This window comes from Phyllostomus discolor, chromosome 12 (assembly GCF_004126475.2).
Source record: "Phyllostomus discolor isolate MPI-MPIP mPhyDis1 chromosome 12, mPhyDis1.pri.v3, whole genome shotgun sequence".
In the NCBI taxonomy this organism is placed as follows: domain Eukaryota; kingdom Metazoa; phylum Chordata; class Mammalia; order Chiroptera; family Phyllostomidae; genus Phyllostomus; species Phyllostomus discolor.
This window is the reverse complement of record NC_040914.2, coordinates 41,950,434-41,965,272: the sequence shown is the minus strand read 5'-3', so window position 1 is coordinate 41,965,272 and position 14,839 is coordinate 41,950,434. Positions and strand designations below refer to the sequence as shown.

Genomic DNA, 14,839 nt, shown 5'->3' with positions numbered 1-14,839 from the left:
TGCAAAGGCTAACACAATGGCATAAAAAGGTTAAAGGGATAAATGTGTTCAAATCTTCCCTGCAGAGGAAAGCTGGTGCTAGAGGCTAAATCTACACAGTCAAGTTAAACACTGGTGTTCATTATCCCCTATTGGGAAGGCGAGTATCATCAACAAAGGCATTCATAGAAAAACTTATTTGGGGAAAAAAAGACTGCCAGAGGGAGAGAGTTCAAGGAGGGGAGTATGGAGGAGGAAGGCTATAAAGATAGGTTGGGAATAAACTGGGAAAGATGTTAAAATACCAGGCTAAGGAATTTGGATTTTATTCTGCAAATAACAGAGGCTCTTTTGGTTCCAGCAAAAACTTTTGGGGCCAAAGAGAACCTGACAAGCTCGAGACAGCATTTGAAGAAACTGAACCGCACCCACGCGAAAGGAGCCGAGACTAGGAGGTCCCGGGGCTATTTTGGTGGCAGCGACAGCGGCCCGAATTAGGGTTCAGGGAAATGTCTCGGGGTAAACGCAGATCCTCGAGTGGGGAGGGCGGGGGGAGAACTGAATGCGAGCGCCTGAGTGTCACACGCCCCGAGGGGAGGGAGCCGCGAAAGCCCGGGGACGCAGCGCACGGAGACCTTCCAGGCCACAGAAAGTACCGGACACCACCGCGGAACGGGCCCCTCCGCCCTCACAGACCCGCGCCCTCGTCCCCGGGGCTGAACCGCACCGCCCCAGCCGCGCGTGAAGCCTGTCTGCTCCGTTACCTTGACCTCCCTGCCACCGCCGCCACCTTCCAAAACTCCCGCGCAATCCACGCCCCCGCACTTCCGTCGCTCGGAACAACAGGCCCCGCCCCCGCGCCTCGCTTCCGCCGCCGCCGGGCGCTCGCGGTGGGCTGTACCATGAAGGCAGAGGGGGTGGGAGAGCCGTCGGGAGACGCCGGACGTCCCCACTCACAGTCGGGGGCGGGGGGAGGCGCGGCTTGAGAACTCGAGTGCGGGTCCGCAGAGCGAGCATGCGCAGTGTGGCCTGGCCCCCGCGGGTCTTCACACTGGAAGGGCTTGGAGGGCGGAGGCCGATGTCCTGCTCCTGGTGCCATCCGAGGTGCCTGTAACCGCTTTGCTATAAGCTGCGCGGGGCCGGGGCTTTTTGTTGTTCCCCGTGAGAAACCCCCGTGTTCAGTGCATAGCGTGGGAAAGCAGTGCGGGCTCAGTATGTGTTATATGAACAACAGTGGGGCCGAGAGTCTCTCGTCTATTCCTGTCTTCATGAGGATGATTTCAGGTTCTTCTGTCTTCTCCGTAACTCTCGACAGAGGACCTCAGCTTTCCCACCAAATCTGTGAGGTCACCGTTATCAGCACCGATTCTTTCCTTCCGCTTCCCGGAGCCATAGGACGAGGTTCGGGTGTCCAGGCCCAGGACCACTGGGTCCCCCTCTTCCATCTTCTCAGCGAGGACCTTACGGACATTTAACTTGCAACTACTCTTTGAAGAAGCATGCTGATCGATTTGCTTGTTCTGTGCCTCATCGCTAGAACCTCTGGCAGCCGCCAACCCAGACCTGTCCCAGGGCAGACCTGCCTCCCTTGCGGAACCAGCGTGCTTCCCAGAGGAACTGGAGCTTTGGAGAGAGAGGCAGTGGGCAGCTAGCCCGTACAGGACAGGATGCTCTCCTTACCACCATGTAATGTTAAGGAAGGTGCAAAATGCCCGTGGACCTGGGTTTTCCCAAATCTCAAAGGAGGGGCTGAGGCCTGGACATTCCCTATGGTCATCCCTCAAAGGCAGTGGCCAGACTCCTGCCCCCTGGGGCTGCTCTCAGGAAAGTGAGGTGGTGTCACCTTCCCCAGGAGCCAGGGACAGCTGAGACTTCCCTGGGCAGTCCCACCTGTGTGGCTCTCGCTTCCAGACCAGGGAGCAGCCGTGGGTGCTGAATAATGGGAGGGCTTTAGAGTGACCAGCTCTCTACTCCTTACCAGCTGTGTGGCTTTAAGCTCAGTCCCCCCTTCTGTAAAAGGGGGGATCATCCTCTCTGCCTCACATCTGGAAGGACTGGATGCAATGATGCTGATAAGGCCCTTGACACGTATAGAGTGCAGGCGCGGCGAATCCAGGCGCCCTCCTCCCCTGCCTCTAGCCTGGCAGAGCGCGCCTGGGAGCCCACGGCTGCCTGCCAACGGGGCCAGCACAGGTGTCCGGGCCAATGAGGGCAGCGTCTCTCACACAGTGGCACTATTGTTCCAGTCAGAGGAGCCAGACACGGAACGTGACTCTTGGGGTGCGGGGGTGGGGGAGGGCAGTGGAGGGCAGGGCAGAGGCAGGAGAAGGGCCGTGAGCCCTGCTTCCTGTAAAGGGCCTTGTGGCCTGTGAGCACCCTGAAAAGCTCTGCACAGCCTGCTCCGGTCAGGGCTGTGGCGTGAACTCAGAAGTGTTCTCAGTGCACAGGAGCGTTCTTCTTGGTGCCAGAGCCCCTCGCCCGGCTTTAATAGAGACTCTTCCGGAGCCTCCATGCTTCCTTCCCGTGGGGCAGGCTGAGCTCTCCAACTGCCCCCCGCCCCCCACCCTAATTATCTCCCTGCGAAGTACGTTGGGGGGGGATGCAATATTCCACCTCTGTTAGTCTGCTAACCCTGTTATAACAAAGCACTACAGCCTGAGGGGCTTCAGCAACGGGCACTCACTTCTCACAGTCCTGGAGGCTAGAAGCCCAAGATCAAGGTGTCAGCAGGGCTGCTTTCTCCCGAGGCCTCCCTCTCTCCTTGGCTTGCAGGCAGCCATCTCCTTCCTGTGTCTTCACACCGTCTTTCCTCTGTGCATCTCTGAGATCTTTGCTTCTTACAAGGACACCGGTCATATTGGATTAGGGTCACCCCGATGACCTGAATTGAGGTCACGTGCCTTCATTACCTTTAAAGACCCTATCTCCAAATACGGTCACATTCGGAGGTACTAGGGGATAGGACTTTAATACATGAGGTTTTTTTTTTTTTTTTGTGGGGGTGGCACAGTTAGGCAGATAACACCATTTTCCAGGTGTGGAGACTGAGGCCCGGGGGCGTGCACAGCTGTAGCAGGCAGGGCCGGGCCTGGAATCAGGTCCGCAAACCCTCCCTCTCTGTCCTCCTTTCTCTTCAGTCTGCACGCTCAGCCAGGCGGTTCTGGGGGCCGGGGTCTAAGGGCCACACTTCAAGGAACAGCAAGGTCAAGAGCAGCCCTGTCCGTTAGGAATATACCGGGAGCCATTAAAATTAAACCGAAATTGGAAAAATTTACATTTTTCTAATAGCCCTCCCTGTCCCCCCCAAAAGTCACAAGAAAACACGTGAAATGAATGCTAACATATTTTTAACCCAATATATTCAGAACGTTATCATTTCAGAACATTAAGCCATATAAAGCTCATCGATGAAAAATTTTACTCTTTCCTTTGCACTAAGTCTTCAAAGTCTAGTCGGTAGTTTATAATTACTCGTACAGCATGTCTCACTTGGGACTCTCATCAGAAATACGTGATCACAAGATTTCCAGTTGGGAAAGTAGAATTGCACACGTAAGTTGTTCCAAACACACTTTCCCCATGCCTCCCGCCTGTCTCATCCTGGGGGGTGACCGCCAGAGCCCGCTGCTCTCAGGGAGGGGGCAGGGAGGAGGGGATGGGGCTGGCCCAGATCCCACCCCCCAAAGCCCGGCTTCCACTTGGCTGAGCAGGAACTCGGAGCAGAGCACACACAAAGGAGGGCTTTGAGGCAGCCCCAGCCAGGCCCGGGCTGATCCCCTCTCCCCTTCCGTGCTTTGCTTGCCCCAGTCTGGGCCTCCCAGGAGCCCGATTTAGCCGGAAACCTGGGCCCTGAGAAGTTCCTTGTGACACACTAATCCCAGCCTGCAGACTGGACCACGCCCCTTGTGGAGGCAAACTCCAGGGCTCCCGGAGGACTCGGGTACCCAGGGGCCCCAAGGAGGAGCTGCCCACCCAGCAGGTAAGTCAGTACCGGGGGGCCTGGCTGGGCCAGGGAAGCCCAGGACTGGGGTGAGGAGTCTGGGGTGGAAGGGGGCCACAGCCCAGACACCTGTATCACGGAAACCAACGGGCTACTTTCCAGGATGAACCAGACCCATCTGATGGCAGATTTAGCAAATAAATGTGAACTGAACGTGCATGTGAATGTAAATTTGACATTTCAGATGAACAAATACTTTTGAAGTATCAGTCTGCCTCGTGCAACATTGGGGACCTACTTACACTTGCAAAATGTTTGTCGTGCATCCAAACTTCCCCTGTCATTGTGCATTTTGCATGTTATCCGGCAACCCCAGACAGCAGGGGTACGTTTTCACTGTATACGGCTCATAAATCAGGGCTTTAAAAAAATCAGCATTAATAGATTGGGCCTACTTTAAGAAGTGTTATTACTGCACTGAGTGTCACTCTCTGTTCCTGGGACCTGGGCGCTTGTCCGGCTGATCCGCCACCCGCTGGGGCTGTCTGGCTGCCCTGCCTGCTGCGTGAGCTCCCGAGGTACTGCTCTCGGCCTCTCCACGTCTGTTCTCGAAAACCCAAGTGGGAGCATGGCTGTACTTTGTCTGTCTGCCCCCGTGCTGCAGGTCTGGGGGTCTGCTCGCCAGTGAAGGGGTTTAACTTTGGTTCCCGTGGGTGGGTGAGGGCTCTCAAAATGTCCCTGTCCTGGCTGGGGCTGCGAGGAGTGAGAGAGGCAGGAGAGTGGAGACCCTCAGATATTCCTGGCTGTCAGACCTGGGTAGTGGTCCGTGTGATGTCAGGAAAGGGAGGGGGCGCTGTGGGTCAGAGCAGAACACCGTGCGGGTGCCTCATGGAAATCCTGTGGTCGGTCTTCCTCACAGCTCTGTTCGGTAGGTACGGTTATTATCCCCGCATGGCAGATGAGGAAACTGAGGCTCGGAAAGGTTAAATAGCGTGCCTAAGGTCACACAGGTGATGAGTGACAAAGCCTGATTCAGACCCAGGTGTCTCTGACCCGGAAGGGCTTTCTGTGCAGCCAGCTCAGCTCACCCGGGGAGCTTGCCTGGGGATGTTTCGGCTCCAGGAGTCCAAGCAGTTCTGGTGCCAGACAGACAACGGGTCAAGTCCCACCTCTGCCACTTCTCCGTGGCGCCAGGGTGGTCCCTGAGGGCCCTGGGGATAGTCAGGTGGGAGAGGGGAAAATCCAGAAACACAAAGTTGTCTCCAAAAGGACTCCATGGGTGAGCAGGGCAGAAATGCGCTCTGGGGGCCCGCAGTACCTCTGTGTCCATTATTTAATTCATCTCCCAAACCCGCCCGTCTCCCTTTCAGAGACGACCCAGACTCCGGTTACATCACACAGCCTGAAAGTGAAGAGACAGACGCTAAACCCAGGTCTGACTTATGCCACAGCTGCGCTGCCTCTGGGTGCTGAGGGGAAGTCGCCACTTGGGCTCCCGATCCCTGGCTATTCCTGGGGGTGTAACCTCGGACCAACACGTATTCTCCTGGGCCTGTTCCCTCCTGCATGAGATGGGAATTGTAATACCAGCCCAGGCTCTGAGATAGTGGTCTTGAAGATACTCGTGTGTCACAGAGCACAGAGCACACACATAGTGTGATGATCACGCAACTGGCCACCAGCCCTCCTGAGGGGCAGGTGCTGGGCCAGGGGCCCCCAGGAGGCTGAGGAGTTCCTGAGCCCCTCACCATCCCCCCCACTTTGGGCTGGGGCAGGAGGCCACAGGTGGAAGAGGGAATGCCTTGTCCTGCGTCTTAAGAACTGAGGTTGCTGAGGGGTTTTTGCGTGGATTCCTCCTAAGAGGAGTGTTTCTCAAAGTGTAACCCGAGAATCCTCCCTCTTCTTCAGAGCGGCCTGGGCTGCGCCCTCAGAGCCCCGCCTCCTCGTCAGCATCGTCAGCTTGCAGGGTGCAGGGCCCCGGCCTGCGGGTTTCCAGCAGACTCCCCGGGCGACTGCGGTGCCCGAGAGAGTTTGAGACCCATTGCTCTGAGACGGCATCGGGAGCCCCCTACACTGCTGCAGCCCTGACTTCCTCTCTGGGGGAAGGGGACGCCTGAACAGGCCAGGACCGAGGAGGGGGGCCTGCTTTCTCCAAGGACAAGGACTCGGTCTCCTAGAGCAGCATGTCCGAGGGGGTGAGTACCCCTGCATCCTGGGGCTGTGCTCCTTCCCCCTTCCCTCCCTCCCTCCCTGGTCTTCCCACAGTCACTGGAACTCATCCCTACAACCGCTCTGTGGTCCTGGACCCCACGCAAAGGGAGGAGGCCTAACAGCCACCTTGAGCGAAAGCACTAGTATAGGGTCTGAGCAGGCCACGTGCTTGGCTTGCTCAGGCCTATGGGAACCGGTCACTGCTTTTTCCCGACCCCTCTCTGCCAGGCGGGCACCTTCCGCGTGGTCCCTGAAGAGGAGCAGGAGCTCCGGGGCCGGCTGGAGCGGCTTACAACCAAGGACCACGGGCCTGTCTTTGGCCCGTGCAGCGAGCTGCCCCCCCACACCTTGCAGAAGGTGAGGCGGCCCCGGGGCTGCAGGGGGAGGTGGGCCCCAGCTCTCCAGGTCATCCCGAACTTGAAGGACTGGCCCGTTCGAGGGGCTGTCCTGGAGGTCACGGCCACGGCAGCACCTAGCTGACTAGACAGCAAGGCCACCTGATCCAAAACTACAGCACCAACGGGGTCTTGGGGCCCCTGACCGGGGATCCTCCTAGACTCTGAGAGTAGGAGTGCTGCCTGCACGTGGCCCTGGGGAACAGGGTCCAAACGCTGCCCTCACTGGACAGGCAAGAGGCCCGAGTTCGAGACTCGGATCTACTTCCAACTTGCTGTGTGACCTTGAGCAAATGGCTTTCCCTCTCTGGGTCTTGTCTTCCAAATCTATAAACAAAAGGTTGTCGGACCAGCTCAGAAGCGATCAGACTGCGCTCTGTCGGGACTGGCAGAGCTGTCTGGGCTGAGCTGAGCTGGGCTTCTGGCTTCCATCTCTGCTTCCCTGGGCAGCCCAAGGGGCCGGTGCTCTGAGCTCCCCCCAGACCTGAGGCCCCTGCTTTGGCTTCTCTCCTCACGTCCCCCCCCCCCCCCCAAGGGGAGGGCTGCTGGGGACATGCTGAGTTCTCCAGCCCCAGCCCCCCAGGGGGCGTGTGAAGCTCTGGGGGCAGCGCAGGCTGCTCTATGGCCCGTATCTTCGTTTTTTAAAAGATCAGAATGAAGCACGGGAGGCAGCAGAGCAAAGTGGTTAAAAGCCCAGCCTGAGCAGGGCTTTTCATTAATTCCCAACTCCGCTCCTTTCCATCGGGCTGACCTTGGGCAAGGATAGCTTCACTCCGGAACCTCGGTCTGCTCATCCTGAGACATGGGCAGAAGAATACCGGCCTTAGGGAGATGGACTGTGGCAAAGAAGGAAAAACACAGCGCATTTAAAGGGTTGGGCAGGGCGCTAACCAGGGGCTCCGGTAAGTGTAGCGGTTACGATGAGAAACATTCGCACCTTTGGCTATCGCCTGCGAGCGAACGCAGTTGGACCTAGTTTTCTCCAACGCAAACGCGGCCCAGTGGGCGGGGCAGCGTCCGCCCAGCTCCGGCCCCACCCCTCGCGACACCTGTGACTTCCTGCTTCCACCTAACTCCAGGCCAAGGACGAGCTGAACGAGAGGGAGGAGTCTAGGGAGGAGGCGGTGCGCGAGCTGCGGGAGCTGGTGCGGCAGCAGGCGGCCTCGGGGCAGGAGCTGGCCTGCGCGGTGGCGGAGAAGGTGCAAGGCCGGGACAGCGCCTTCTTCCTGCGCTTCATCCGCGCGCGGAAGTTTGACGTGGGGCGCGCCTACGAGCTGCTCAGAGGTGAGGCCCGCGCTGGGGAAAGGGCCCTGGGAAGGGTGTGGGGTGGGGGAGCGGGGTTATGAGGACGGTGCGGACCCTCACGCTGGTAGCCACCGACTAGACCGACCCCTCCATGTCCCTCCCACTCCCTGCCCTGCGCAGGGCTTTGAGCCCCCCCCCCCCCGCGTCCTGACCTGTGAGACTGGCCTGGGGGATCCCGCTCAGCTCCTGCAGTGAATGAATGAGGGGCGTTGGACCAGATTCCCAGAGTTTGGGCCCCCCTCTTTCTCTCAGACTTAGGGTTCAATGAGTAAAACGGAGTCACCCAAATTGGGTGCCCAAGGAGGGGAGGACACCTCTGCTCCCACCTGTCAGCCCCCACCCCAAGGCTAGGCTTTGGCTCTGGAGCACTGCAGGGAAGGGGGGCTTGTGGTGACTGGCTCCGAGCAGGCACCCGAGCCTCATGCAGAGAGCGGAGATGAGGATGGAGCCAGTCCTGGGAAGGAGCCTGGGACTGGCCCTGCAGACTGGGCGCAGGGAGACAGGGTCCCTCCGGCAACGGGTCCTTGGTGCTGGCGGGGGGGCGGGGTCTGGGCACGCCCTCTGCAGGCCAACCGGTGGCTTTTTCTTGCCCGTCCCTCTCTCCCTTCCTCCCCCACTCCTTCCCTCCCTCCCTCCCTCCCTTCCTTCCTTACCTACCTTCCTTCCTTACCTACCTTCCTTCCTTCCCTTCCTTCCTTCCTTCCCTACCTTCCTTCCTTCCCTTCCTTCCTTCCTTCCCTACCTTCCTTCCTTTCCTTCCTTCCTTCCTTCCTTCCCTTCCTTCCTTTCTTCCCTCCCTCCTCCCTCCCTTCCTCCCCTCCCTCCCTCCCTCCCTTCCCCAAATGTCCATTCACTTCCCTGTGTGCCATCTGCTGTTTCCGGCCAAAGGGTGCCGCAGAGAATAAAGCAGGCAAGAGCTGCCTGCCCTCAGGGACCGTGTATTCTAACGGTGGAAGGAGTAAAGCGGATTAAACCGAAGTCTATAGAGTGTTAGATAGGAAGAGAGGATAACGAGAAAAAGTAAGGGAGGCAGAGATAGAGCATTGGGGGGTTGAAGTTTTAGGTAAAGTGGAAGGCCTTGGTACGAAGGGGAGTTTTGAAGAAACGCCCGAAGGAAATGAGATGTGGGGGGGGGGGGGGCGGGCAGAGCGGTGGGACAGAGGTGGGGGCAGGACCGAGGCCAGGTGATGGGGGACCTGGAGCGGTGCAGGAGGCTGGTGGCATTCCCTTGGCAGACGCTCCCGACCACCTGCTCAGGCCTGGCCCCGCCAGGGGGGTGGTGGACACAGCGGCAGAGCGGCGGGGACCTGGCCAGGACGGGCCACGATGGCGTGGGGGTGGAGGTGGTGCAAATGCTGCTCCCCAGAAGGGCCTGAGTCCTGCCTGGGGTTTGGACTTCATTCCAACGCTCCCCCCTCAGCTCTCACCCCTCGCCCCCTGAGAAACCTGCGCCTCTGCCCACAGGAGAGAAAAAGGACAAGTAACTGTTGTCCTTACGTTCTGGGTTACATACACCTCACGCATCGGCCACTTAACATGCTCATGCCTAGAATCTCGTCTGATTACCGAGACAGTTATCCTTGGAAGGTGGCATGTCCTGCTTAGTCACACACGGGTACCTGGGTCCCACTCCAGGGTGGGCTGACTCCCTGAGGGCTCCTCTGTGTGCCCCCCCCCCCACTGCACCAGGCTACGTGCACTTCCGGCGGCAGCACCCTGAGCTCTTCGACGGCCTATCCCTGGAGGCGGTCCGCTGCACCATTGAGGCCGGCTACCCCGGGGTCCTGTCCAGTCGGGACAAGTACGGCCGAGTGGTCATGCTCTTCAACATCGAGAACTGGGACTGCGAAGAGATCACCTTTGACGAGGTCGGTGGTGGTAGGGGGCTGTCCTGGCTCCCTCCCACCCTCTGGGCTGGCCCCTCCCCCAGCCCTGGCCTCTCCTGGGCTCTCTCACCCCTGGCTCCCTAGGAGGCGACACCTGTGGGAGAGGGTAGCAGGTGGCCAGTGCCACCAGGCCCCTTCCAGGCAGGGCAGGATTCCTAGGGTGTGCTGGGGCGGCTGGCAAACCCAGCCGCTTTGCAGGTGGGGCCCACTGGCCAAAACACGGCTGCCCCCTGCTGTCCCTGCCAAGTGGGGGGTGGCTGCTGTGGGCCACGGGCTGGGGTCAGCACTGCCCACTGCTGAAAGCTGAGTGACGCAGAGAACAGGGAGAGCCCGGGCTCCAACCTGTTCAGCAGAAGTCATGGCTGGCCCGACCCTTCTGCACGTGTATGTAGGCAATGTCCCCCAGCAGGCCCTTGAGGGAGCTGCCCCGTGTCCACACAAACACATGTTTTCTCGTAAATTTGGGGTCATACCCTACAATAATATACCACAGAGTGAACATTTTCCTGTACATTATAGTCTTAGACACGGTTTTTAACTGCTCTAGAGTAGTCTACAGCACGAATGCACCATCATTTCACCAGTCCCTTAATTTGGGGCGTTACAAGGGTCGGGGATCAATGCTCTGGCATCTAACCATGGACGTGCCATGCAAGGTCATTTCCATGGGACACTTTCACGAGGGAAATATGCCCCAGCTCTCAGCCTGTGACAACTTAACCTCTGACAGGAGTGGACCAGTTCGCTTTCCCCTCGGGCCCTTGATCTTTGTGGGCTGGGTCTGGCAGCCTGCTTACTCCCTGCCCAAGATCTTGCAGGCCTATTGTTTCATCCTGGAGAAGCTGCTGGAGAACGAGGAGACTCAGATTAACGGCTTCTGCATTGTGGAGAACTTCAAGGGCTTCACCGTGCAGCAGGCTGCCGGGCTGCGGGCTGCAGACCTCAGGAAGATGGTGGACATGCTCCAGGTGGGGCCCTGGAACACTGCCCCAAGGGTCGCTCACAGGGCGGGAGGCTGGGGGGCCGGCCCGGGGGTCCTGGTTGGATGATGCCACCACCTGGTCCCACAAAGAGCAGTGACAGCCACAAACGCTCGGTGATCAGCACTGTGCCAAGTGCGCACACTGACTGATCGATTTACCCCGAGAGAGCGTTCTCGTGGCTTCCTGCTTCATTTCAAAGACCTACAAACTGAGGCTCAGAGATTTGCGTGACTTCTCGAGGTCACAAAACTGTACAGAGGCAGGGAGGCAGGGGCCCGAAATCCCGTTCCCTGCCCACATTTGTCACGCCGCCTCTCTCTGGAGTGAGTTTGTCCTGGGAAAGGGGATCGCTGACTCCCAACAGCTCACTCCTCTTAGGTCAGAAGTCGTCCCCCTCGGAGCTCACCTTGAGTTGGAGCTCACCTTGAGTCGGCCTTAAGTGCACCTGGGAGAGTGTGGGGGAGGGGAGGCCAGGGCCGCGGGAGGGGGTGAAGGGCAACGAGGCGCGACAGTGGTGTCCCTGCAGTCCACAGCAGTTTGCAGTCTACTCAGCGGGTAAGTGGGTTTGAAAAACGCAGCCTCCTTCAAACCAAGCAAGGCTGCCAGTTCATTTCCTCACTCCACTGAAGCGCACGATTTCACACACCCGCTGGGAGAGGGAGAGGGTTGGGCTGCGTGGCCTCCCGCTGTTTGGAGCTCCACAGGGAAGCCAGGGCTCCCCCCAGGGGGTGGCCTGGGGCTGGAACCTTCAGTGGGCCCCTGGGAGAGGCAGTGGGAGGTCACTGGGGCTGCGGGGTGGGACGCTCTCTGTCGCCGCAGGATTCCTTCCCAGCCCGGTTCAAAGCCATCCACTTCATCCACCAGCCGTGGTACTTCACCACGACCTACAACGTGGTGCGGCCCTTCTTGAAGAGCAAGATGCTCCAGAGGGTGAGTGCCTGGCATGCGCAGGGGTGGCGCTCAGGGATTGGCTGGTGAAGGGGCGGTGCTCGGGGATTGGCTGGTGAGGGGGCAGCTCTCAGGGATTGGCTGGTGAGGGGGTGGTGCTCAGGGATTGGCTGGCGAGGGGGCGGCGCTCAGGGATTGGCTGGTGAAGGGGCGGTGCTCAGGGATTGGCTGGTGAGGGGGCGGCGCTCAGGGATTGGCTGGTGAAGGGGCGGCGCTCAGGGATTGGCTGGCGAGAGCAAGAGTGAATGGGGCTCTGGCAGGAAAGGGTTCATGAGACAGGAGGGATGAGGGTAGGGGGTTGAGGGCCCCCCACCCCAGAGACCCCCTGAGACGCGTAGCGTAGCCCCTAACTGCGTGGATCCCGCAGACATCACAACGGGGAGGACTGTGCAGAAGGTGTCACCAGGCAGAGACATGACACACTGCATCTTTGTCTGCCCCTGGACCCCTCCTCCTCAGAGCCGCCCCCCTACTCAGCTCTGTCCCCCTTCCTTTCCTGCAGGTCTTCGTCCACGGAGATGACCTCTCCGGCTTCTTCCAGGAGATTGACAGGGACATCCTGCCCACTGACTTTGGGGGCACGCTGCCCAAGTACGACGGCAGGGTCCTTGCTGAGCAGCTCTTTGGCCCCCGGGCCCAAGCCGAGAGCACTGCCTTCTGAGGACGCCGCCTGCCACCCACCCCGCAGTCAGCATCCCTGGGCCTCTCCCCGGCTGTCCTGGACCCAGAAAGCTGGACAAGGGCTGCGTGGGGTGACTGAGGTTCCCCTGACCCTCCTTAAGCTTGGCTGGGCTTAGGAGGACCCTCCTCCTAAGTTTGGGGGCAGTAAGGCGGGGGAATTCACTTGAGCCAGAAGAACCGGGAGCAGTTCCATTCCTACGGATTTTGAGGCTTTAGGACACTGGCTTGTGTGAGGTTGTTTCAAAGACCCCAAGTCTCTTAGTGATTTGATTTCCTTCCTAACGGGGTTTTGCTACTTAGAGTCTGTGAGCACAGGCAAGGAGGGAACCTAGGAGCACATGATTTGGCAGGCACCAGTGCCTCGGCAGCTCCATCCTGCGGTGGCCCAGTTCCCCCCCCGCCCCCCCCAGGTCAGGCGCAGTCTGATGTGTGTGCAGCGATGATGGCCAGGACCCTGGGCCTCCTTCCAGGGTGGCGCTGTGTCCCCTCCTTCTGTCTGTGGGGTCTCTCCACCAGACGCGCTGTCCTCCAGGCCCGCTGCCTCACGGGCAGTTTCACAGATGGTGTCTTCTCAGCACTCTCAGCCCCTGAGGGACACAGTGAAGGTGCTTCTGTATCTTCAGCTCCGGCACTTTACAGCCATGGACGCCTACTGTCCAGCTCTGCACCGGGGGGAAGAGAGTGGGTGGGCCAGAAAGTGTTTTGTTTTTCCGTAAGATGGCTCTAGTAGCGCCTTGTTGTCTTTAACATCATTCGAAACAATTTTGTTAGACTGTATTGTGACAGCTGTCCTGTCGGCGTGTGTTTAAAAAAACCTATCAAAATCGGTGAATTTTTGTGGAGCCATTTTAATATGGAAGATGGAAGAAAGTAAGCAACTTTTCTGGCATATTAGCTCTATTACTTCAAAAAAGGTAAAAACGCAAATGAAACACGAAAAAAGATGTGTGCCGTGTATGAGGGAGGTGCTGTGACCAGCTGAATGGTCAGAAGTTTCGTGCTGCAGATTTCGCCAGGCGATGCTCCGCGGGCGTCCCTGTTGGGCTGTGGCGGTGGGTAGGGGTCAGCTGGCCTGGCCACTCCCACTGAGGCACCCCAGTCATCATGCCAAGACTTCTCTGCTCTTGCCTGGGGGGCGTCCACTTTTTGTGGGCATGAAGCACCCCTGGGGCTGCACCCACCTTCTGGAACAGGATCTTCAGCCGCATTTCCTGGGCTGGGGGCTCCATCCAGTGCCTCCTGCATTCGCTCCTGCAGGCCCGTCTCTGGCCGGCTGAGTTCTCGTTTTCCAGCATGGCCGCACACCGGGACACAGACACGGGAATGTGTGCACCCATGTGCGTTTATTTCTCACATTCTCGCTTCCGTCTCTGGGGTCTGCAGTGTATGCTCATCCCCCGGGCCACTCCTTTCTTTGCAGCACTCACAGCCGACAAGCCACGGGCGGAAGTGGTGTTTACCTAGGGCTTCGGAGCTGAGGGAGGACTCAGCAAGTTTTCCTGGGTGGCTGACCAGCGAGGATTTCTTCAGACCCTTTAAAAAGTGTGGCTCTGCTTTTCCCAAATGGAATCTTACATGGAACTCTGGTATTTAAGCCTAAAAAGAGGAGCTGCTCTGGCTGAAGGAGGCTCAATAGCCTTGCCTGGAGGGATCTTCTAGAACTTCTGGGGCTAAGAAAAAGTCTAGGGGCTTCCTAGGCAGAAACTGGAGGGCCTGGACCCAGTGAACCCACAGACTGTGAGCTGGCACTGCCCTCTGCTGGCCTGGACGTGGTATTGCTCCTCCATGTTCAGAGACACACTGAGCAGCAATGAGGCTGACCCTGACCTTGTGAGGGAGGAAGGTGGTGCTGCCTTTGGGGGAACATGTCCCAAGCCCGTGCATGTTGCTGTTAAATCTGACACACTCAACATCACAAAACCCCAGCTGCAGCCCTGGCTGGCGTAGCTCAGTGGATTGAGCACAGGCTGCGAACCAAAGTGTCGCAGGTTCGATTCCCAGTCAGGGTACATGCCTGGGTTGCAGGCCACGGCCCCCAGCAACCGCACATTGCACATTAATGCTTCTCTCTTTCTCTTTCTCTCTCCATTCCCTCTAAAGATAAATAATTTTTTTTTAAAAAAAGAAGGCCCTGACAAAAAAAGCAAAAACAAAAACAAACAAAAAACCCAGCTGCCTACACACTGGATTCCTACAAGCGGCCGTCACTACATTAACGAGAGGAAGAGGGACAATAAAACACTCTCGAAAGCCACCTGATATGGGAACGGGAATAACAAAACCTGATTTCAATGACAAACATGTGCTGCCCAGAAAAGCTTCCTTGCTGGAGACATCTGGGACGAGGCAGGGATTCCACCACATCCAAGTCAAGTGAGCGGAACGAGAGCTGGGAAGTTGATGTGGTGCATTCCTGCCGGCCCTCTGGGGAACGCAGTGTCACAGACAGACGGAGGCAGTCTGTCAGTGTGTGTGGGGGTGCAGTCTCGGTGGGGAAGTGGGCCACCAGCT

The 14,839-nt window shown here is 58.4% G+C and overlaps 2 protein-coding genes across 3 annotated transcripts in view; one reads left to right on the top strand and one right to left on the bottom strand.

Annotated features, from left to right (window-relative positions):
* The window catches only part of FANCI (FA complementation group I), a 31,350-nt gene extending 30,554 nt beyond the window's left edge, over window positions 1–796 (bottom strand). The window contains exon 1 of the mRNA XM_028502362.2: window positions 744–796. The gene's annotated coding sequence lies outside the window, so the exon portion shown is untranslated. The remainder of the gene's footprint in view (window positions 1–743) is intronic.
* Window positions 797–5,931: 5,135 nt separating this feature from the next.
* Window positions 5,932–12,881, top strand: RLBP1 (retinaldehyde binding protein 1). 2 transcript variants are annotated; one of them, XR_004900268.1, is made up of 8 exons: window positions 5,932–6,114; window positions 6,359–6,487; window positions 7,605–7,809; window positions 9,520–9,698; window positions 10,526–10,684; window positions 11,519–11,629; window positions 12,150–12,378; window positions 12,439–12,881. XR_004900268.1 is itself a non-coding variant. In XM_028502338.2 (7 exons), exons 1-7 carry the CDS (start codon window positions 6,103–6,105, stop codon window positions 12,306–12,308), a joined length of 954 nt encoding a protein of 317 aa, XP_028358139.1. In that variant the 5' UTR covers window positions 5,932–6,102; the 3' UTR covers window positions 12,309–12,881. The 2 variants fall into 2 exon arrangements, 1 of the variants encoding a protein (XP_028358139.1); XM_028502338.2 differs by having other exon boundaries at window positions 12,150–12,881.
* The last annotated feature ends 1,958 nt before the right edge of the window (window positions 12,882–14,839 follow it).